The following is a 24,939-nucleotide window of genomic DNA, read 5'->3' as shown; positions in this document are numbered from 1 at the left end:
CCCTTGTCACAGAGAGACAAACATCACACACCGCCATTAAAAAAAAAAAAAAAAAAAAATCAATAACCAATTAAGAACACTAAGGAATCGCAAGTCAGTCATGCCGTTGTTGTATACATGGTACAAGTTTCTGGCATTAGCTAGCCAGCTGCTATCTATGTCGTGCATGTGGTGCATTCAAATGCAGTCAGACTTGAAATTCATACATAAAAAGTCCATCAATGCCTTAAACATGAATAACTGCTAATATTTAAACAACATAGGCTTTCAATCATTGATAAGGCTGATTTTACTTTGATATTTTACATAATTACAAGTTTCTGGCATTAGCTAGCCAGCTGCTATCTATGTCGTGCATGTGGTGCATTCAAATGCAGTCAGACTTGAAATTCATACTTAAAAAGTCCATCAATGCCTTAAACATGAATAACTGCTAATATTTAAACACCATAGGCTTTCAATCATTGATAAGGCTGATTTTACTTTGATATTTTACATAATTACAATCAGTGGTCCATTTAATGTTTACAATACCTAATTAAATAACTAGGCCTTCGTATTCCATTCTAGTGTTTGTTTTGTTATATAAATCTCTCTCTCTCTCTCTCTCTCTCTCTCTCTCTCTCTCTCTCTCTCTCTCATATATATATATATATATATATATATATATATATATATATATATATATATATATATATATATATATATATAATAAAAAAAAAAGACAAAAATACTGTTCATAAAGCAAAGCCTTTTTTCTAACATGGTCATCCTATACCTCCTCGAAAAACTGTGTGACCAAATTGTGTTCCGTGCCACCAAATTAAAAATTTGGTTGCGCCAATACTACCAGTGCAACAGTTAGTGAAAATTCCAGCTGTACTCAAAAATAGTTTACTTGTTTATTTTTTACTAATTACTGGGTTCAAAACAAAAATGGACGCCATTGTAAAATGATGCAGTTTGAATGACAAAATTCTGCTAGCTTAATGCTAACCTGTAATGTGAAACACCATGGACACACGAATGAAAATTAGATTGATAGTATACACAATAATAACAATACCTGTACTGTACAAAACAGTTGAGAAAAAGTCTGTGATACAGCCACCATTAATGCAACCAATTACAGTGGAGCCCCAGGTTACAGCGTCCCTGACTTATGTTTTTTTTCATGTTGCAATGTGGAATACTGACATTTTTCATCCCTTCCTTAAGGTATTTTCTCCGCTTTGAGACCAAAACAACTGTCATGACCCTACGGGGTTGGCTGTATTTGTGTTGTTTTGTCTCTTTCTGCAGGCGTTTTTAGGTAATTGCACTTATTTTCTGTTGCCGTCACATGACGGAGATGCTGGTCTGCTATTGGTCGGCCTCACTCGTTTCAAAATGTTGGAACGGTAAAGCTTTGTTCCAACGCGAGTGGTTACAAATCTGTATTTATAGTGCATTTTACTGCTTAAAGTCAAGCTTGAAAGGGTTAGCCATTGGTACCAAGATTGCTAGTGATGTTAAAGAAATAATTAAGAAGATGAATTAGATGGAAACGAAGCTGGAGATAATCAAGAAATCCGAAGCTAGCCTAGCCTAGGCTACCCTTACTAGGGAATACGGTCACTACAAGCGCCATTCAAAGGTAAATAAGTCCTTTCTATATTTTTTATTTATGATGTTTTCTGATTGCATACATCTATATTATATATACGTAGCACTTATACTATTTTGGTCCCAATTTTTAATATGCATGTAATTTTGATGTTTTTACCTGGGGTTCAAAACGCATTAGCTATTTAACATAGGTTTGGATTGCCCGCCATTCGGTGAATTCGCCTTACGAGCCCAACCGCGGAACGGATTAATCTCATAACACCGGGGCCCACTGCAATTGTCCTTCAATGATTTTTTTTTTTCCTATGAATAAAATTCAAGCTAAGCTTAGGCTCAGCTTAGCCTTTTGTTTGAAAATTTCCGTTTGCGACTTCTCGGTTTGCCCACTTCCTCTCCTATTCCCACGGTTCCCATTAGAAGCTCATATCCCGGTGACCTCCGCCGAGTCTCGGCAGGCCGCGTGACCTAGAGAAGACAGTGTCAAAGGACCTCCTTATATCATTACGCACACACACGCACACAAATCCCACCAGTGACTGCAGTAATTGCTATGACACACAAGGTCATTTAGCAGAGATGATACAGAATAAGGCCGGGCAGCGTGAGATGCACTAGCTGACCCTTGGGATGTTCTGTGACAACTCCTGTGCAAAAACATCCACTTTTATGTACAACCATAGCTCCAGGTGAAAAATACGAGCAATCGCTCCCGCATTTTTGCATAGTAGAAGTCCTATTCAAGCTAAATACTGTATATGATTTAGACAATCCACCACGAAATGTTGTCAGCATAAAACAAAGATAATTACACCTGACTTCCCTTTATAGATGTCTGCTAGCTTGATGCTAACATACGATGCAAAAAAATAAAAACATTTTAATAAAAAAGCTAATAAACTCACAGGCTAAAAGAAACTAGCATAACTGTGGTGGTAGTTATACCGCAGATAGCCTACTCAAGGATCAAAAGAATTGGAAAAAAATGTGTCTAATTTGATGGACATTATTAATGGACATTGAAAAGCTAAATATATATCTTTTTACCCAACACATTTTTTACCAAACCTGCAAGTATGGATTGGTATAATGTAGGCCAAATGCATTGATATGTTTTTTTTAGCATGTAGCCTACAAGTACCCTCAATTTTCTTTAAATACTTTTGAACAGAATAATAATTTTGAGATGAAATTGAGATCACCTCTGCGCGGCTAACTCTAACCAGTCAAAATTACCTAACTTTGGCAACCACGCCCCTCCACATGGGGGCCACTCATGAGTCCATGGGGGCCAGGCATTCCATAACACGTACCTTCCAGAATTTCTTCTCGAATGGACAATATGGCAGACGAACAATTTTCGCCAGTTTGCCAGTACGAACACCTTTATGATTCGGCTGAAAAGGACTACCGTGACCTAAATACCGTAAACGACTCCTGGCTGGCACCACTTCAGTCAGTCTGTTGAATAAATGCTTGGAACAATTTAAATTGTTTGAATCCACTAAAATTCCCTACATCTGTTATAGAGTAATGTTGTTTGTATGCTGTAGACTCCATTTACTGCCACCTAGAGTATGGGAGAATATCATCCGACTGCGGGGGAAGCCGCTCCAAGTATAAAGTGGTGCACGTCAAGTATAAACCAAGCTAGATTTCTGCTGCAGGCTTGTTTTCGTCGTAGTGAATTTCAGTGCAACGCAAACGCAGGAAAAACATCCATTTTGTATTCCGCAACAGGGGGATTTATCATCGTATGCGGAAAAAAAAGTAAAAAGGTAAAAAAGTAAAAAAAAAATGGTAAAGGCTTTTTTTGCACATGCAGGTTTCGTTGGAGAGGAGATTTACTGTACTTTTGAATGTACTTGTAAAACACTTCTACTGTATTTACCTGTATATAAAATATCCATGTAAAACGTACCTTGTAAAAAATAATGGCTCATGAGCCCGCAATCCCAATGTCTATTATTGTTATTCTAAATTGTTCTGCCCTAACTTTAGGTGGCCTTCTGCGAGTTCTTTGTCGTTATTTCAGGTGTTTTATCAATAAGCCCTTTGTAGGCAGCCTCGCCCCGGCGCCGATCGATGCCGCTTCCTTACTCGGGGGCCAACTCGGATGAAAGGGAAAAGGTTGCTCGTTGAGATTCCGCGCGTCCGCCAGTGGATCCACTTTGTCGCGGGTCATCGTCCACAATGTCACATCAATGGAGCCGATTGATGGGAAGAGACGGATGCGGGCGGGGGAATGTTTTCCTCGGTCACGGCGCATTCTCGGCTGGCTTTTATCCCGCCTTTATTCTCGTAGCTGTGACAGATGATCCCTTTTAACAAAGCGCTCTCCGGCGCTTTGTGTTTATAAAAGTTTGCCTATCTGGAAAAACAATTACAGTAGACAAAAGAATGTATTTCTTTTCTTTTGTCTTAGCCCGTCAGGCACGGTATAGTTCAACGTTTGCGGCTGGAAAATAGAAGAAAAGTCACACCCTGAAAGTATTTTCAGTGCTTGGCTATTTCCGCACTTTGTTACGGGCTTAATTTAAAATGAAAATGAATTTTAACTCCTGGATGCAGCGCATGGACACAACAGCAAACGCAAAGAGTCAATTTGTGCCTTCAGCACTGACGTTATTCCACCTGCGGTCCCACCCCTACGCTCGTTGAAATCGTTTCATTATATTTAACGCGGCCCATTTGTCCTGCTCGTCGTCATTATATTCCCGGCTCCTTATTCCCTCCCCCCCAAAAAAGATTAGCCATTTAATGACTCGCGCAGGAAGTATTAAAATGTGATCTTATTTTAACTTCTCTTTTGAGATCAGCGAGCAGAACTTCATCCTAAACTTTTATGTGGTCATGCTTAAGGAAGCGTTTATGCAAGCGTTGTTCTCACTCAGCCTGGCAATATTGGAATCTTCAGATAAAATCCAGTGGATACAGTATATGTAAAAAGTCTACACCCCCCAAAGTTTTGGAATTGACAAAAATGAGACCACGATAAGTCATTGCGAACTTGGTCTCGTCAGACCACACTTTTGCCCTCGTATTAGGAAGATTTTGCTTCAGTTTGACGAAACCGAAGTCGAGTAGCCATAATTTCAAACTGGAAACGAATAGATTTTGGGTAAAATGGCTCAAAAATAAAACCTGGATTTTCTTCAAACATTTTGGGCAAGGGTTAGGGTTAAGGTTAGGAATATTAGCTTTTAATGGAAGAAATAAACTTAACAAACATTTATTTAAAGGTTTGGTTTTTGGAAAAAAATAAATGTGGAAAATTCTCAGAAAAAAATGATTACTAATTTAAAATCAATTTTAATGTCACCTTAACATTCAAAACTCGTGCATAGCTTGCTTTCAAGAGGTAATTGTTTATTTTTACAATTTCTTAGCAGTAAAACATTAATATTTTGTCTAATTAATTGGATAACTAAATTATTTTTTATGGACAGTTTAATACTTTTGAAAACACATTTTTACTTGCTGTCACCTGAAAATGACATCACCTTGGGTAACGATCAATCATGCGTCGCCTGTTGGTCATGTGACGTTCGGCGGCTGAACCGTGATTGATTGGTTGTGAACTCATTCAATCCCAAAAAATGTTTTTCCGTTTTGAAGAGTCCCAACATAGGTATTTATTCAGATCTTTTTTGATTTTTCACTAGTATTTGGCTATAGAGTGTGTAAGAATGGTGGGCGCTTAATTAAGTCCTAAAGTAATCCATTATTTGATTCCTTTAGTAGTTCATTGCTGAAGTTATTGATTCCTTTTGTACATATTTCCCAAAGTAATCAATTACTCAATTACTTTAGTAGTGAACTGCGTAATTGCCTTTAGTACTTGAAAATCTAAAGTAATCAATTGCTTTCATAGTTTTAGTACCTAAAAAATTAGTTACTTTGCTTGCTTGATTCACCAGCAATGTTTGCACCCTCCTTTAGCCAAAGACTTAAAAAAAAATAAGTTTATAAGTACCTTAAATTAAATGTCTTGACTTAAAACAAAACAAAACAAAAAAAAAAGGTCAAAATACATGTGTGGGGTTATATAGGTTAAAATCTGATGGTCGATTTTTTTTCTGTTGGTTTAATGCAGTTCTCAACTATTTGAGCTGGGACGCAATAAAATAAAAGTTTTCATCATTTTCTTTTTAGTTTCAGGCACTTTGATGCTCTTGGTTATTTTTTTCTGTTTTAGACTAAGCTGTAACCTGTATAAACACTATAAAAATAATTAACAGTTGTTGAAAATGGATTTATATTGTATTTTTTCTTTTATTAACGGTAAAAAGGATCCAGGTTTAGGCACAGTTTCACAATTTTTTATCGATAATACTCTTATTTATGCGTCGAGTGGGGGCACCAAAAGTGTTCTCTTTTCCTAGAACCAAGATTTGACTTACTCACATTTTCATTAGTTGACTCCAATGCGTGAATGAGTTTTGCGACTACAAACCCACAGAGCGCCAAGAATTTGATCCGTGTCACAAAAAAGACATTATCTTCACCATGCATTATTAAGGAGGTTTAAAACAAGCGTCCCCGGGGGACGAGGCGGATGGACGGAAGACGTCCACTGACTGCTTTCGTTTGATGCGCGTCCAGGCGCTGTGCGCCGCCGTGATGCTGCCCGATGTACTGCGGACCATGGAGCTGGTGTTCAGCGGGGCAGATGTTATGTGCGCCACCGGGGACCCGACCTGCTCCACGCCGTACCTCCTAGCCCAGCGTGCCGGCCAAAGGCTGCAGATGGAGTTCCTGCATCAGAACAAGCTATTGGGTAAGTACGCCCCCTGTTGATGCTGTCAGTATTCCAACCAATCGCACGCAGCTTTTGAAATTATTGGGTCGAGGGCAGGGTTGTCAAACTGGGCCACATTGTAGATACAGTTTCTATCAGAGGGGCGTTATGACTGTAAAGCCCAATAAATTTGAAGTATGATTGTCAGTACCAAAAATTTGGATTTGCCGGAGCACATAAAGTGAGGTGGGGAGCCGCATCTGGCCCCCGGACCTTCAGTTGGACACCCATGGTATCTTTGTGTAAGTACCGTATTTTCCACACTATAAGGCGCACCCAAAAGCCTTAATTTTTTTTAAAAGCTGATGGTGCGCCTTATAATCAGTTGAACAAGGTTGGTCATATTGACATTGAGTTATTATGCTATTGAGAGTTTAGAGTTATTATTTGAGTTATTATTGTTATTACTTTGAGTATTACTATATTGTGATTGAAAAAGTTTTAAAACATGTCATTAATTGAGGGTGCGCCTTATAATCCGGTGCGCCTTATAGTGCGGAAAATACAGTAATTAAATGTAAGAACCAATATATTGTTTGTGGATGCTTGCGACTGGTAGGCGCCTTTAATTGCTGGCGCGGGGTCACGTGGTGGCCGACTGCACTTGAATGCATCACAACGTAGGCTTTCAAGTTAAATGGTGTCTATTGTGTGTGTGAGGGCCAGTGCTCTTTTGCAACAAGTGAAAACAAGTGCGCCGGTGGAAAGCAACACTCGACACTAATTGGCCTGCAGATGTGTCACACTTATGTCCTTGCTTGAAATCTACATGTGGGTTAGGTCGATTTTTTTCTTTTGATTACTTTTTCTGTAAAAGTGAGAGAAAAAAAAAACAAATCAAATTTAACACACGCAGTATCATTTGCAGCGTTATCATTTATTCAACTCATTCAATTCTTGGGATTGGGTTGGAGAAAAATTCCCTAATATCAACAATTACAAATTTTATACGAATGTTTTCACAAATATCGTTCCACATCATTATACCTGTGTATAAAATTCCAAATAATTCCACATCATTTATATCTTTCACTCATCATTCCATATTCATGCAAAGTGTGTCAAGTGTCGACCAGCATCTTGCACATATTTTTCAATTTCATTTTCACATCATTAAAAATTAAAGTAAAATTCATTAAAGTAAAATTTTTCATATCTTTCAATATCATGCCTTATCATTCCACATTTTTCGTCCATATCTTCCAATACGATTCATTTCAATATCAATCTATATCATCCCTTACAATTCCACTTTATTCCATATCTTTCAATACCATTCCCTATCATTTCACATTTTTAATCAATATGTTTCACCTTTTTCATCAATATAATCTAACATCATTCCACATTTTAAATATCATTGTCATCCCATATCACGTAATTCCATATTTTTCTATATTCAATATCCTTCTGCATTTTTCAAAAACAAATTGCTTAATTTTCTCAAATATCATTTAACATTTTTCCACGTTTTCAACATCAAGCAGTTATACAGTTCAATGATATATTATTCCATCTCATTTATTTATATCATTCCATCTCATTTTACGGTTTTCTCCATGTTGCACATTTTTCACCAATATTGTTTCAAAACATTACACATTTTTCAATATTTGTTATTCCGTACCATTCAACATCATTTCACATCATTCCACATTTCTTTTTCAATATCAAGCAATTATGCAGTATAATTTTATATTATTCCATATTTTTCTTTCATATCGTTCCATGTCATTTTAGATTTTTTCCAACATGTTTCACATTTTTTAATACTATTATTCGATATCCTTCTACACCATTCCACTTGTTCATACATTTTGATATAATTCCACATTATTCTATTTCATTTTTCAACAACAAACACATTTTCACTTATCCTTCCACATCTTTCAACATAATTGCACATTTTCGTATTTTTTTCATTCATCATTTCGGCATTCAAATACATTTTTCCAGAAAAGTCATTTTAGAGCTAGTATGGCGTCGAACGTAACTGAAGTCTCCCCAAGCTACCACAAAATTCCATATCGTGCCAAACAAAGCTGTGAGCTGCCTCGATTTGGAGCTTCTGCTCCTTCCTGCCCCAGCGCTGTGGCTCATTTGTAGCCCGATCCCCCCACGGGCCTCGTTCCCTCACCTACACCTGCTCGCCCCGGAGCACCTTGGGATATTGTAGTGTATTCATTTGCATATCCACATCTCGCATAAAGGCAAAAGGGGGCCGCGTGATGTCGTATTTTGAAAACCTCCGGGGCGGCTTCAATGATGCCGCCATCCACTATAGTCAAAGGCTTCCGCTGAGGTGGTCCCTTGTATATTTTCAGCTTTGTCTGTTGTATTTCTTCATGTGCATTTCGTTCCCCAATGATGCGCATAAAGACCTACATTTGTCTTTTTTTCCCTAGTGGACCTAAAAACAAACAAATAAACAAACAAAAAGCTTCAGGATAGAAAAAAAAAAAGGGCTCAGGCGAGGTGCAAAATATGAAGATGTTTTCTACACACCTCAAGAAGCCATGCTGTGGATCTTTCTTGGCAACGGTAAACGTGTGACCACGTCGCCGCGCCGTCGCTAATATCGACACCGCAAACACGGTGATAGCTGTTGACAGACTGCTCGGCGCCGGGAGGGTGAGACAAAAATAATCTGGCAGCGTGCAAAAAAATATGGCGTGAAAGTTCGTCTTTGGAGTTGTCACCGCTTGTCTCGAGTGCCTTTGAGCACCTTCCTCGAATGCAGGGGTCCACGAATAAAATGTGCCCTTCTTTCATGGGGGGCCAGGGTCAGTTTGTAACAAAATGTGTGATGATCGTGAACATTTTATTGTTTTCCAGAAATCCTTGAATAACCAAATATGAAAAACCATTTCTGGGATCTTGATAGGAAAAAAAAAAAAAAAGAAGAAAATAATCACTAAAACTATTAACGCATTCAGTGCCATGGATGAGAATTCTCATCATTTAAAATAGTAATAACAATAATAAATAGTAAAATTCTGTTCAAATACAATTTTTTATGGCTTATACTTGACTAATACTTAGCTAATGTAAGCCAATTAAGCACTGTAGTGCTAACTGTGACCATTGGATGGCAGTGTTTCCACACTTACAACACAGCTGCAAGTGTAACTGAAGAATGGAAGTCAATCTTTCAAAGGTTGCACCCATATACACAATATTCTATTGGCTGTGAAAAGTGAGTGAAAATGCTAAATATACTGGCCCTCCAGAGGAAAGAGTCAATGAAATAAAAGACGGTGTATGAAATAAACAATAACCAAATATCCCTTTTTGGTTTTTCTTTATAAAGGTCCATGGAACTAGAACATTCTTTTGGACACAGCTGTTGGCATCGCTACCTCTAAAACGTCACCGTGAAAACCCGAAAGCAAGCTAAAAAATTATAATAAGTGATACAGCAACTACCAGCACAATATATTTTAATACATGTATAAAAAACATGTGGATGGGGCCAAACAAAATTTGGAGGTGGGCCGTATCCAGTCCGTTTGGCGACAACTGCTTTAATGGAATTTCATTTTTAAAATCCAGCGGAACCTCTAGATAGCAATACAATCTGTACCGAAGTGTAGATTTTATCCTGAATCATTCTTACAGTGAATCACATTTTACATGTAAATTGCCTAATTAGTTCCTAGCTCGAAATAAATGCTATATTAAAGTTTATATTTTACCTTACCTAGCATGCCAGTTATCACGGGAACATTGAATATTCTCTTGTATCAAGTGGCAAAAATTTAGCCGGAGTGAATGAATATTTCATGTACAGAAGCGTTTGTATCTAGGGGTTCCACCGTTTTTTTCAGCTGGATGATCAAACCCCGATTTACAAGTTTCAAGCCATGGTGTAAAAAGCCCCTTTTCCGGGCCCCTGTACGGCCATGCTTTCAAGTCATATCGTCCCCACTGCTGCTCGAGGGTCCTTTTTTCCCCGAATGTTGCCTTCCATGTTATCATTAGAACTCACCCTGCCTTACACATGTAGCCAATTATAGCGGCATTTATTATGTGTGGCCCGATTCTTGTGCGGCGTCTTCATTGCCCCGCTGTCCGCCGCTCGCGGGGTAGCACTTGGCGGCGGTTGCCACGGGCGACCAGATGGCTAATTGAGCACTCGATCATGTCGCCCTCCCTTCGCTGGGGACGCGGCCAATCAGCGGAGGCCAGACTCTTCCACCGACGCCCCCGCAGACATCGCGGTCCCATCTTAAGCGAGGCCAGCTTTAGTGGCCCGCGGGGGCTGTTTGGACGACTCACACAGGGAAGCTTGTTACAGCATATACACTGCCTTATTTACATTCGCTCCAACATGGATGTTTGCAAGGGTTTATGACAACTATAACCTGATTACATATGCTGCAATCACTATATTGAGGTATGGCTGAATGATTTAGAAAAAGAATCAAGACTTATTGTGATTTTTACGGAAGGAAGTGTGGGCTGTGGTAAGCATTTTTGATCCATTTTAATCCATTTTCAGTAGCAGCTTATCCTCACAAGGCTCGGGGAGAACATGCAAACTTCACACAGGAAGGCCGGAGCGAGGTAGATTTGAACTCGAGTCCCAAAATTGTGAGGCGGACGTGCTAACCACTGCGTCACCGAGCTGCTCACAGGCAAAATTGTTTGGGCATATTTGCAAGTACATGTTAGTCTAAAAACCAGCATTTTTTTCCCCATAATGCCATGGGGTATTGACCTACGCATGCGCATGTACAAAAAAAAAACAACAAAGAAAATATTCTAGCCTTACATTATACTGCTGTTTGAAAATTAAGGTTTTTTTAGGCTTTATTATGTGTCTGTTCCACATTTTTATTGACTTATGCAAAAAAATGTATCGATGTATGCATATATGTGTGCCTGTATGTATATCTATCTATCTGTCTATCTATCTGTCTATCTGTCTGTCTGTCTGTCTGTCTGTCTGTCTGTCTCTCTCTCTCTCTCTCTCTCTCTCTCTCTCTCTATATATATATATATATATATATATATATATATATATATATATATATATATATATATATATATTTGATTTTGGAGGCCAACTGACGAGTTTAAGAATAAAAAGAATAAACAATCATTCATTCATTAGATTCCAAACAGGGCAACGTTTCTATTTAAATAAGTTTTTATTAACCGAATATTATCTTACTCTGTTTATAGGATAATAACAAAAATATTTATCAAACGATCATGCAGCATTTTTGCCATAGTTTAACAAGGCCGGTCACACGAGTGCAAATAAAAGGCGTAATGGTGTCCCTTTAAACAGTCCTACAATTTCAAGATTCAAGAGTTTTATTGTCATATGCATTGTAACACTACACAATGACATTCTTATTCTGTTCACTTCCCTGAGCAGACTTCCACACAATAATAAAGTAGGCAATAAAAAAATAATAAGTCAATAAGGGCAGTGATAATGAGGCATTAGTAAAAGAATAGACTCACATTCTGAGCATATTATAGCAGTCCAGATAGTGTAAAATATTATGCAGTTAACATCTTTCCTGCACTGTGCAGGATTTGTAAGGTACATGTGTGCATGCGGTACAGTTTGCCTAGCTGATCAATGACGTCACCGATGGCTTAGCAATGAATTACATTGCTGCCAATCACCAATTTTGCTTTTATTCCTAAATGTCGTACGGTTACAGTCACGCCCGTTAGACTTGCATTGGAGGGAGTTTGCCAGTCAATAACGTTTACGCCAAATTCCGCACTACTTCGTTCCACCTTTTGGATATTTCTCGACCCCGAGTGCAACTTCAGTGCCGCCTGACTGTTTATTTCTGCGAATCCATGTAAATGTGCTTGAGGATCAATAATGACTTACCCGTCGTGATTTACCCACCCAACAGATTTCCCAAGACTCGATCCGTGGTCTGACAACACATCCCCGTCGGAGGCGTCCCCCTTCATGGTCGGCTTCCTCTACATCTCCCCGGGCCACGGCAGGACGCCGTCCGACCGGCGCAGAGGAGACGGTAAGCCAGCGCGTGCCGCGTCGCCGGGGCGGGACGACAGGTCCCATCAATCCGCTGGCGAGGGCTCCGATGGAGTGCGCCGCAGTCAGGGGTCCGCTCCAGTTAAGCACTCATCGATCAATCAGTGTCAGCCCGTCAGCTGTCAAACCCGCAATCGTTTAATCCCTACACCAAACACTCAGGTCGCAACAATCAATGAATGTCCTCGGGGACTCAAACAGGTGCCGGCGAGCCTCACAGATGGCCGTCGGTGACTATTCAAAATAATGAGAGACCCAAATTCATTGCGAGGTTACGATCCAGTAGTGATGAACAAGGAATCCAATTCAAATGGATTGGAGGTGTAGTTTTCCAATCGCATAGGCTGCAATTTGATAAGAAAACACATTCTGCTTCATTTTTAGGCTCTCAGTGGGCTTTTTCACATGCGGGATGCAGTACAATTATGTTCATCAAGTAACCTGTTGATTGTTTTGTCAATTAATCAGTTCTATTGAAAAGTAATTTCCTGTCTAGTAAAAAAAACAAATAAAAAAAAAAGATACTATTTCATATTGTCATGCAGAAATACACAAACACATTTTGATAAGATTCATGGTTTGGGTTATCACATCAGAACTCAGAAAAAGTGTCTCTATTTTTTCCCTCAGTACAGTGGACCCCCGCTATACGAAATTAAATGAAATTGGGATCGTGAAGCGAAATCGTTTTATGGCGGGCAATAGAAACCAATGGTAATTAGCTAATGCATATAAAACCCAACGTAAAAACATCAAAATTGTATATACATATTAAACATTTGCAGTAATAATCTAAAGTAATGATGTACTAAAGTAATCAATTACTTGGGGGGGGTGCAGATGACCCCCATGGTAAAGGCTTTGTTTTTGTCATGCGAAGTGTAGTCGCAATAAAATAAGAATTTTCATGAATTTTTTTGTTTTGTTTGGGTATTTTTTTCTGTTTTAGACTAAGCTTTAACCTGTATAAATGCTGTAAAAAATAATTGTTACAAAGAATACAGGTTGAGGTATACTTATACAGGTTTTATAGATAACAATCTTATTTATAGTCGAGTGTGTGTGTGTGTGTGTGTGTGGGGGGGGGGGGGGGGGGGGGGGGTCTTTTTCCTGAGGGAGGCGTGGCAAAATATAATTGAGAAGCACTGTTTTAGCCAAACCTGAAAAAATTTAAAACAAAAGTACATGGGATTGAACACCTAAATTTGGGATTGAATGAGTTAAAACCCAACCGCTGCAAGCAGAACATACAAGCGTACTCATTTCGGCATGTATTGGTACTCCTCTGATAATATGCATTTCAGAATCCTGACTTGCCTGGATACTCTCTAGAAGTGGAAAAAAATATCTGTGACATTTGACTGAAGCCAACTTTGACCTGAAAAAGGCCACAGGATTTCTCAAACTTTTCCCTTGCTAGGTAGTTAAAAAGTCAGACTCAGACTCCACTTGACTCCCAGTTCCCTCAGCCGCCGCCCCCCCTGCTCGGCAGTGGTCCCACCTTTCCAAACAGCTGGAGTGTCCCTGGGGCTCATGGGTAATTGGGAGAGGGAGCCATCTTGGATGCTGCCTTGAGGGATGGAGGGCTACTGCGTGGGTGGGGTTGCTTGGTTCAGGAGGAAAAGGCTGGAAAAATGGAGGCGTCATTTGGAGAAGATGAACGGTATAGGACGTCTTGAACATGCAGTGAGCCCCGGATGGAATCGAGCTGCATTGTGGGATATATTCAGGGCACTATCCACATTCAAACAGACTACAAAATCACAATTCCCCCAAGTGAACGGGGAGAAATTTGAAATGAAGCCATGCAGTCCATGCATATGCGCAGAAATTGATGGACATGTCCGTTATGACAATCTCAAGGACACATGTCTGAATGTGAACAGGAAGGAAGCTATTTTGGTTTGGAGCTGCCGTTACAGGCAGAAAAGAGCTTCTCTCTACTGTGTAGTAAAATCTGATCAGCCTAGAACATTTTTAGATACATTTCAGATGACAAAAAAAAAGCTTCCAAGCATTTTTTTTACCGCCGAAATATTCTGGGCTTACGTTCCAAAAACCTCTAAAAATGCAAGGAAGTGCTGCTTTGAGTGAGGTAGTCCGGGACGGCTAATGCTTTGATGGTCTATAGATACACCCTGGATCTTAATAATTCATGTTGGTCTTAATAAAGGCACTTTTTGTCGCGGAGTGTAGTGGACAATTGTCTTAATATGAGATACGGGAGATACTTCCAACACTGAGAGATTAAAGTGTGCCTATATATATATATATATATATATATATATATATATATATATATATATATATAAATATATAAATAAATAAAGAGGAGCATTGATTCTTCACCACTGAAAAGTTTGGGCGGAGAAAAAAGAAAGCCGAAGCAACGCATCCAAAAAAGGAGGTTGTGATGATGCAAAAACCGCTGCCAGCAAGCGTCTGGATTTCACATGAGCACACAGGAAACAGGAAGGCAACTATTTTAAAGCATTGCAACGGCTTGAGAAAAGAGAGCACTGCCCAGTTTCCACATCTTTAAGGCGAGCCCCCCCCCCAAAAAAAAAAAAAGGACGAGCTAGCAAGGAAGACACAACATCACATCACAGGCCAACATCATGTTGCGAAAGCCGGCTTCAAAATAAACACACCAAATAATACATGGACGACGATGCAATAGTGGGAGAAGACTTTTATTTTGAAGTTAGCCTTTGGAGTTGTGGTAGCGGAGTGGATTACACAACTCAAGTTTATTTTTAGCATTTCAAGGCTTTCAATGCTTCCCTGTGTTCATTCAAAATAGGCATTCAAAATAAATCATAAATCAACCAGGCATTCAAAATAAATCATAACAATATTTGTTTTCTGGCTCTTTTATTTTGGAGCTCTAATGTTTCTCTTAAAATAAGTTGTAATGTTATTTTGGGTACTGGAATGGATTGCTGTATTTTTTGCACTAAAAGGCGCTCTAGATTATAAGGCGCACCTTCAAAGAATGGCCTAATACCACATTATAAGGCACATAGAATAGAAGCTACGGTTGTGGTTGGGGTTGCGTTATGTATCCGATGCACTCAAGAGAATAGCAACAAAACATTCAGATAAGTCAGTCAAACTTTATTAATAGACAATCAGAAATTAAGAATAAAGATGGTTTTTAGAAATTACTACATGAAAATAGGAACAAATATCTCTTGATTACATTAAAAGACCGTTTGGATCCATACCAAGATGAATCAAGAGTTTAAAAGAATATAATTGTGATTAAATTACATATTAAACTTGAATTTTTGAATCAAATTTCAACTAAAAATTTTAAAATATATTGTTTTATTGATTGAAAAACAGTTTCTGGATTTATTTGACAAAATTTCTTTTACAAAAATGCATTTTTTGTGATTTGTCCTCATATAAATTGATTCAAAATTGGAGCATATACTGTATGGCATATCAAATTTTCAAGCAAGATGTTTAACAATTTTAATTATAAAAAAAAAATACATTCATGAAGTGAAATGCAGAGGTAAAAATTTACATATGATGATTAAGTTTTTTTTTTTTTTTTTTTCATCCTCCAAAAATGAAAACTCGCGGTTTATGCGCTGTATAAGGCGCACCGGGCATTTTTTTGAGAAAGCTGTAGGCTTTTAGGTGCGCCTTGTAGTGCAGAAAATACGGTAATAGGATTTAAATTCATTGAGGAGTACCAAGGTCAATCTCATAATCCCTTCGCGTCTCAAATTTCATTTCAAGTTTGCCGACAAGCTGTCCCTCCAATGTCTTCATCGCTGATAACAGTTATAAAGTGGTCTTCACTTTTGGAGTTGGTGCTAGTCAATCCCAATTGGGTTTGACTGGCAAACTTGGCGGTAAAACATCTTTATTCCTAAATGTTGATGAAGAACGGCTGGTTGTAATGGCCGTATTGATTGTGTTGATTAGTCTCATCAGCCGGCTCATTTTGCACACTTAAGCGTTTATTGAACGTCACAAAGTGAGAGATTAGGCCATATAGGCGTTCCTTTTTGTCAGAATTCCAACGGGAGCGTCCCGGCTTCGCTCGCGAGCTAATTGGCTCATTTCGGAGGGGAGAAAAACGCAGATTTCGTCTCTGGCGGGTTAGTCGGGGGTCCCCCGCGGAGAGCGGATCAACCATGGGGGTCTTTGCTGCGTGGAAATGGGAACAGCTGCTTGATTGCAAATCAGGTGCTATTGTTCCCACTTTTGTGTTGTTTTACAAAGCATCTGGCATCCCGTGATAGAATGGATGGAAAGAAAAAATGGGTGCCAGTATAACACTCAGATTATTAAAAAATATGTAGTTAATATGAGCCCGTTGCGACACCATGCATGATGAGGAAAATAAACTGCCAGTGAGCCAACACCAAACTACAACTCATACGCTTTAACAATGTCTGTTGCAATACCAGAAGTGACCTGTGGGAGGCAGTGTGGTGCCACAGGGCATTTTGTTTACCAGTAGAAAAGAAAGTAGTGCTAGAAAAAAAGTTGCAGTTAGCCAACGCACAAACTACAGCTCATACACTTTAACAATGTCTGTTGCAATACCAGGAGTGGCCTGTGGGAGACAGTGTGGTCCCACAGGGCATTTTGTTGACCAGTAAAAAAAAAAAAGTAGCGCTAGAAAAAAGTTGCAGTTAGCCAACACACAAACTACAGCTCATACACTTTAACAATACTTTTGCAATATCAGGAGTGACCAGTGGGAGGCAGTGTGGTGCCACAGGGCATTTTGTTTACCAGTAGAAAAAAAAGTAGTGCTAGAAAAAAAAGTTGCAGTTAGCCAACACACAAACTACAACTCATACACTTTATCAATCTCTGTTGCAATACCAGGAGTGACCTGTGGGAGGCAGTGTGGTGCCGCAGGGCATTTTGTTGACCAGTAGAAAAAAAAAGTAGCGTTAGAAAAAAAGTTGCAGTTAGCTTGTAAACTTTTTTTCTTGGCGTTTTTGTTGTTAAATGTCTTGGGAGTCGTATTGCGCAGTCACATACCACAAACAGGAGCTTCTTCATTTGCAATCATAAATATTGAACGGGCTTAAAATTGACAATTGTCGCCCATGACAGTTTTCGGGATCACTCCTAGTAAGCCCCTCGATAGAGGATCATCAATCGGTCAGGGTAATCTTTTTAGATGCATTTGATGACCTGGATTTTTAAAAATTTTGATTGCCATAAATGAGAAAATTAGGCTAATTTGGCTAATTTGGCTATTATCAGCCAATTATCGTTATGTATGTGCCCCATTTAAGATTACTGATTACGACAGTTTTCCGAGAAACCCGGCAAGTTTAAATAACTCTTAACATTATAATATGCGTTTATATAATAACATATTCCATACCACAGGATAATCGGTCAGGACAGACCTTTGAAGACATCTGATTATTGAAACATTGATTGGAAGAGTGGAAAAGTGCCAAATTTGGCCTGATTATCCGTATCGGTATATCATGCATAGCGTTTCGGATGGGCAGCCACGACCAATTTCCATCTGATCGGAGAGACTCATTTTCTACACACCCCACACAACAAAATAATCGATCATGATAATCTTTCAGTCTGACATTCAGGCTTTTGCTGACTATAATCAGCAAGTGAAAAATGATCCTGTTCACGAGGGCTGTCGTTATACGTGTATCCAGTTTAACATTTACGATTAACACCCGGGATTTTTCCGAGGAGATTGGAAAGGTAGAATCCCATTTTGCACGCCCCACACCGTTGGATAATCCTTCAGTGTAATCCTTTGGTGGCATCTGATAATGTAGCACAGTTGTTCTCTTTTCACAGTGGACTTTTTTTTTTAGAGATGCACCTCCCTGTGAAATATTTTTTCAGCCAAGTACCCCTTAACCAGTGTAAAACATTTTTCACTTAAAAAAAAAAAAAACACTTGAAACATGCCATCAGTGTCTGATTTTTTTCAACTTTAGAACCTTCCACAAAACAATAATCAATATAACGTGTCCTCTTTTGGATCATAGAAGAGATTTGTTCACAAAACTAAATAATTAAATGAGTTATTAATAAATATTTGTGCACAAACAAATAATCAACGTAAAGTGTCGGCCCTGCTCTCACAAAGAAATAATTATAAATAAATATTTATCCACTGAATAATTAAAAAAAAAACATAAAGCATCCTGTTTCAGGATTTCAGTAGAGATCTCCTAATTTACTAAATTATCAATACAAATTTAACCACAAAAATGATCAACATAAAGTGTTAGACATGTTCACAAAAAGAAATCATTATGAATACATTTTTATCCACAGAAAAATATCCAATTTTAAAGTGTCCGCTTTTGGGATCATAGTAGAGATGTCATGAACTTGACAGGTAACGAGAGGTGCGCATGACAAGTTGGGTCAAACCATTCTTGTATGGGGGAGAATCTGGCTTTTTAAAACAGTAAAATTGAATATCCTTCCGAACATAAAATGTACTTATATTTTCCTGAAGCCTTTAATTCATTCAATAAATATTTTTAAAGGATTTTATTTTTAAATCTGGAGGATGCCCTGGAGTTCCTTCAAGTACCCTAAGGGGTACCCGTTACCTCATTTGACTGATCTAGCACATTGACATTTCCAATTTTTGTCCGTGAACATTTTTGAGGAGGAAAAATAACTTTGAACACACCTCAAGATAATATTTCATCTCTATCCGATAATCAAGACTGAAAATGCCCATATTTGGCCTGTATGTCATTTGGTGTGTACCTGGCAGTTTTTATCCCCGCATTTACCGACCTTCCTTCCACTTGCCAACACACAAATTCATACATAATTTAAAGTCCTTAATAAGACGAGGCAGAGCTGTTGGGAAATCAAGCGCGCCTCTTAAGACGATGACGGCGGGAGACTCGTGATTATTACAAATTTGGTTATTAGAACGGGGACAGAGGGAGCAAAGTCAAAATGAGCGCGCAACGAGCACTTAGAGACATCCTCCCGAGCGAGAAAAAAAAAAATGAAAAGAAAAAAATGGACGTGACATTTTCGTTAAAAGCGCAACAATCCAGGGACGCGTTTTCGTTGAAGCGCGGCGGCGGCGGCGGCTTGAAATATGGCACGCCTGCTCTCTGTGCTGCACGGCTGGCTGCGTCTCGAGATGATGACTCTTTAGCGCCTGCTATTAGTGTTTTATTTTCCGAAGAGAAGCTTTTTTTTTTTTTTTTTTCTCTTAAGAGCTTGCAGCAAGTAGCCATGTCACATTTTAGAACGTGCCACAAAAATAGCAGTGTATTTTCAAGATTGGAGTCACAATCTTGGAAAAAAGATCATTAAAAGTTGCATGTGTTGGAGAAGAGTAGTCCATCTTTTGAGATGTATAAAGAATATCTCAAAAGTCTCAATAAATAAGTCATACATTTTCAAGAAAAAAATAAATAACATTTAGAATAGATCAAGTATAGATTTTTTATTATTATTCTTTATATATATATATATATATATATATATATATATATATATATATATATATATATAAACATTAAAAAACTATTTATATATATTATGCACTTTTTGCTTTGACTTTGACCTTTAAAAATATTATTAATATTTATTAATATTATTTTTACTTTACTTTTTAATATATTAAAAAGTAAAGTAAAAATAATATTAATAAATATTAATAAAAATATATATATATATATATTAAAAAGTAAAGTAAAAATAATATTAATAAATATTAATAATATTTATAAAGGTCAAAGTCAAAGCAAAAAGTGCATATGTTGAGAATAGTTTTTTAATGTTTGGATTAGTTTAATGTTTTAGATTAGTTGTATATTTTATTATTGTATATTTTTGATAAATGAGTAAATTATTTAAAACCTCTTTTGAGATTTTTATTTTTGAATTTTAAAGTTTTTAAGCCTTGTCACTGTCTAATAAAGAAGAAAAACAACAGCAGAGTCAATTATTTTTCAACTAAAAAGGGATATTTTTAAAGGTCAAAGTCAAAGAAGAAGTTGCATGATTTTGAGAATTTTATTAAATGTTTTAAGATTAGTTGTATATTATCGATAAATGAGTAAATTATTTAAAACCTATTTTGAGATTTTGAAGTTTTTATTTTCGATTTTTATAGTTTTTAAGCCTTGTCACTGTCTGATTAAGACGAAAAACAACAGCAGAGTCAATTATTTTTCAAGTAAAAAGTAATATTTTTAAAGGTCAAAGTCAAAGAAAAATTTGCATGATTTTGAGTATAGTTTTTTATGTTTTAGATTAGTCCTGCTATTACAAGAATAACTATTTTTAAGAGATAACAGTCCGTAATAATGATAGTATCGTTACATCAACATAAAATAAAAAATATATTTTTTTATTAAGAGAAAAACTGCAATCCCAATATGAAAACGTTGTTTTTAGGGTTAGGGTTATTCATTTTCCGTAATTTAAAAAAAAAAAGTTCATTTCAATAAAAAAAAAGATTTTTTTCAACATCAGCAAGACTATTAATAAAAGCCATGCATATTGATGTGAAAAAACTACATTTTTGCTTTTAAAGTTATAACACCAGCAGAATGCATTTTTCCAGCTCAAAGTTGGATAATCCCCAGTTGTATATTTTCAAAATAAATGGAACGTTTTCAGCAGGAAAGCCATATTACCGCATCTTTTTACGCCAATACTTTTGCATCGTCATTTACAATCCCTTAAAATGCGGCGCCCCAGCTCGCCCCGCGCCGCACAGCTCTCAGCGCCCCGAGATGATGACTCTCTCGCGGCCGCTGTTTACATTTTATTCTCAAAGAAGAACTTTCTTTGCCCCTATCTTTTGAAAGCCCGCAGCGAGTAGCCATGTTGCACTTTTCAAGTCTGTCCTATTTCGACACGGAAACGCGGAAAAGAGCCACACTGAGACGCGGTGCAAGGGTGAATGGCGTCCTTGTGCTTCTCGCATCCTTTTCCTTGAAAAAGCCAGTTGCAGGCACTTTTATTGGGACGCCATCCGCTTCTTCACAAGCGCCGTGCGCAGTTGGCAGAAGAATTAGCATATTCATGAGATGAATACAGTGGAAAGTTTGGGGCGACGGGTGGCGCGCCGGGTTTGTTTTTCTCTGTGTGAGCGTGTTTGTTTGCAGCACAACAAAGAAAGAAAGAAACAGATGGCACGGTGACTTTGAAAATCCAAAATTAGGTATGTTTGCATGAACTTCATTCTCATTGGATGTGTAATTCGCCCAGTCAGGCGGTCGTAAAAAGACAATGCGGTTTTGATAAGGGAGCAGCGGCGGAATCAAGTGGCATTGATTCAAAAGTCTTTTTTTTTTTTTTGTGGGGGTGGGTTTGAAAAAGTCATTTTCATTTCGAGTAGAATGCAGCAATCCTAATCTTACAAAGGCGCATTCATAAGAAATAATATTTACAATGTGACATTAGAGGCATTGACTGAGTCATCAATAAGAGAGACCGGAGACAAAGAACACAAACTGAGTCAAATCTTCTTTTGCGAAATCATTTTGAGTCCTTCAGAAGTTATAGTTAAGCAACTCCCGAGTCCCAAAATACAAATGATTTTTTTAAATTTATTTTTCAGAGCTGGTGCATCGCTGGTGCACACTGGAGGGCGGATTCTTGACGTATTACGAGAGCGCGCAGAGTCCAACGGCGGTCGGCAGGGTGGCCCTCGCCGAAGTGGTTAGCCTGGCCATCAGCAACGCTGAGATGATGACCTCGGCAGGGTATGACCATGCGCAAAAGCAAATACATTTTTCTACATTGTCCATCTGTAAGTACATGTAAATACTTACTCTTGCTAGATTTAAGATTCAAAAGTCTTATTGTCAATTGAATTGTCATACCACACAATTAAATTTGTATTCTTTTTCTTATACTGTTCAATTCCCCGAGCAGACTACATTCCATAATCGAGCAAATAATAAGGAAGGCAATAAAATAAAAACAAAAAAAACAATAATAGAGCAATAAGGGCAGTAATAATGAACCACTAATATATGAATAGCCTTACATTCCGAGCATATTAGTAGATTGAGTGAAGATACATATGAGGAAGATGCAAAATATTAGATATTTAGCAGCTTTCCTGCACTGTGCAGGGTTGTATGGTTCGTATTTATATATTGCTAGCTAGAATCTTGTCTCTCCAAAATCCAAAATTTTCAGGAGGCTTCAGAAGTTGCAAAGCTTGTCCCAATATTAGCATTACATCAAAAGCATTACATTAAAACAAACAAACAAAACACACACACACACACACACACACACACACACACACACTTGAACTGACCAGTAGTAAAGATTTTTGAAAAAATATGATTGTTAAAATGATTTGGCCCGACCCCAGCAATAATGTATAAGTATATACTGTAGATGATGTAAATATCTATGTGTATATTTTTAGGTCTATTTTACCTATGTACTGTATATGTTCTTATTATACATAAGTAGATGTATACATGTCAATTTGTATCCATACTTTATTTATATGTATATTTGTATAAGATCGCATATATTTAAGTATGTATAAGAATTATACATGTATGGAGTCCATATTATATTCAGTATAAATCTGATCCAATTCTAAATATTTTGTACCTAGTTATTTATCAAAATCAAAGAAATGTATTTTATTAATAGTTTACTTGACCCATCTTTCTTTTTTTCTTTACAATCAATTGATCAACTAATATTATAGACAATTGAATAAAAAACAAGTAAATGAGTTTGAAAAAACACATTTTAGAAAAATATGCAATATTTTTATCAATATTAATGACAACAATGATGAGGGACTTGTAAAATACTACCAATAAAAAAAAAAGTTAATCTATTAAAGAAAATAAGGAATAAATGAATATGACAAATTCCAGGAGTGATAACAATATTAACACTTGGCGGACTTGGTTTTAGAAGGTCGCGGTCCGTTTATGGCCCGCGAGCCACACTTTGCTTACTGGCTTCTCAGACCTGCTGTACGTTCATTTAAACGCCTAATGTCCACAGTGCACACTCAGCTTAGGCAATAGGAAGCATTTCTTCTCATTTATTGGACTGCAGCAGGATTGACTGCCTATGTAAATCACGAATTACCCCCTCCCGTCTGCACCCCCCCCCCCCCCCCAAGTAAACACAGACTTATGTGTCATTTTTCCTCCATGCGACGCTTGTTGCATTAGCATATCTCTCGCCGCCGCATGATTCACTTTAACGCTGACCTATCAGGGCTTTACGAGTGCCGTATTTCCTGTTTACTTTGGCAAACCGTCCTAACCCCCCCCCCCCCCCCCACCCCCCACCCCCCCACTGCCGTTCGGTTAAAAAGTTGCTCCAGGAGCAAACTTTGGGAGTTTTTCTGCTGCAAGTGGAACAGACACGCCAAGGAAGAAGCAAGAAACCTCTGGCTTAAGTTCGCACACTTTTGCACTTTTGTTGAAGTACAAATAGTCATAAAAATCCCGATACCACAAACAGCAAGAAAAGTAGTACTCCATATCCTACCCATTTTTTGCTGAGGATAAAGAATATGTACAATACAGTGGAACCCCGGCTTACAGCGTCCCTGGCTTACAGCCTCCCTGGCTTACGTTTTTTCCAAGTGACGAAGTGGAATACTACGTTTTTCGTCCCCTCTTTACCGCATTTTTCCAGCTTTATGACATCAACAACAATTACAATATTCAAACTTGGCGGTCGGCATTCGTGCGTACAACTCTGCGAGTCGCATCGCGCTCATACGTCCCTAGGCACTCAAATGCTCATAAAAGTAACCTGTCACAATGAAGAATTAAAAAACAAAAACCTGCATTTTTTTTTTTTTTGTGCATATTAAAAACTGCATGTAGGGGGACGGTAGTGAAAATCAGTCAGTCATTACCCACAAAGAGTTTGATAATCGCCTCGAAATGCCAGAGGATATCAGCTAAGCACTCCATGAAGCTCCTCATCTAAAGTCAACATAGTTCCTTGGCACCAACCTGCCACAAAATAGCACCAAAGTTGCCCTTTTATAATAGACTTCTACTTTGCATTTCCTCTATAATAACCAATTGGACATCACATAAAGGCTAATAAGAAAGTAGTAAGTTTTTTTTTTTTAGTAGTAAAAAGTTTTTTTTTCAATTGTACTAGTCTATTGTGGCTCATGAATATTAAAATGCAGATGACACGCTCCCATCGGCAGCCTATCGGTGAACCGCAGAAGGCCTCCGCTAAAACCAGGCGTCCGGGTCATTTTTGCATGACATAGAGGACACTGTGAATTAAAGCTTGGACCCTGATGCAAACTGTCTATGAATATTACAAATCCACTTCAGAGGGATGGATGCATAGGAAGCATGTCGGCCGCTGATAAGTTTTTCCCCCCCTTTTGCCTCTAAGCAGCCGTCTTTTTAAAGCGGTCGATTCTGACCTTCAGACTCTTTAAAAACCTTGCAAAGCGACCTTTTTTTTTCTCATTCGCGTTCGGTCGGCTCCAATTTTCACGGCGCCGGCGGCCTGGAAC

General features: G+C 38.1%; 1 protein-coding gene across 3 annotated transcripts in view; it reads left to right on the top strand.

Moving 5' to 3' along the window:
* The window catches only part of arap2 (ArfGAP with RhoGAP domain, ankyrin repeat and PH domain 2), a 105,890-nt gene that overhangs the window by 54,822 nt on the left and 26,129 nt on the right, over window positions 1-24,939 (top strand). For all 3 annotated transcript variants that reach the window (XM_088420525.1, XM_088420445.1, XM_088420375.1), the window contains exons 14-16: window positions 6,211-6,385; window positions 12,292-12,417; window positions 22,015-22,159. In XM_088420525.1, the coding sequence (XP_088276651.1) occupies window positions 6,211-6,385; window positions 12,292-12,417; window positions 22,015-22,159 (446 nt within the window). The remainder of the gene's footprint in view (window positions 1-6,210; window positions 6,386-12,291; window positions 12,418-22,014; window positions 22,160-24,939) is intronic.

This window comes from Hippichthys cyanospilos, chromosome 1 (genome assembly GCF_059441005.1).
Source record: "Hippichthys cyanospilos isolate Australia breed blue-spotted pipefish chromosome 1, RoL_Hcya_1.0, whole genome shotgun sequence".
Taxonomy (NCBI): Eukaryota; Metazoa; Chordata; class Actinopteri; order Syngnathiformes; family Syngnathidae; genus Hippichthys; species Hippichthys cyanospilos.
The sequence above is the reverse complement of the archived record's forward strand: the minus strand, read 5'-3'. Positions and strand labels throughout refer to the sequence as shown.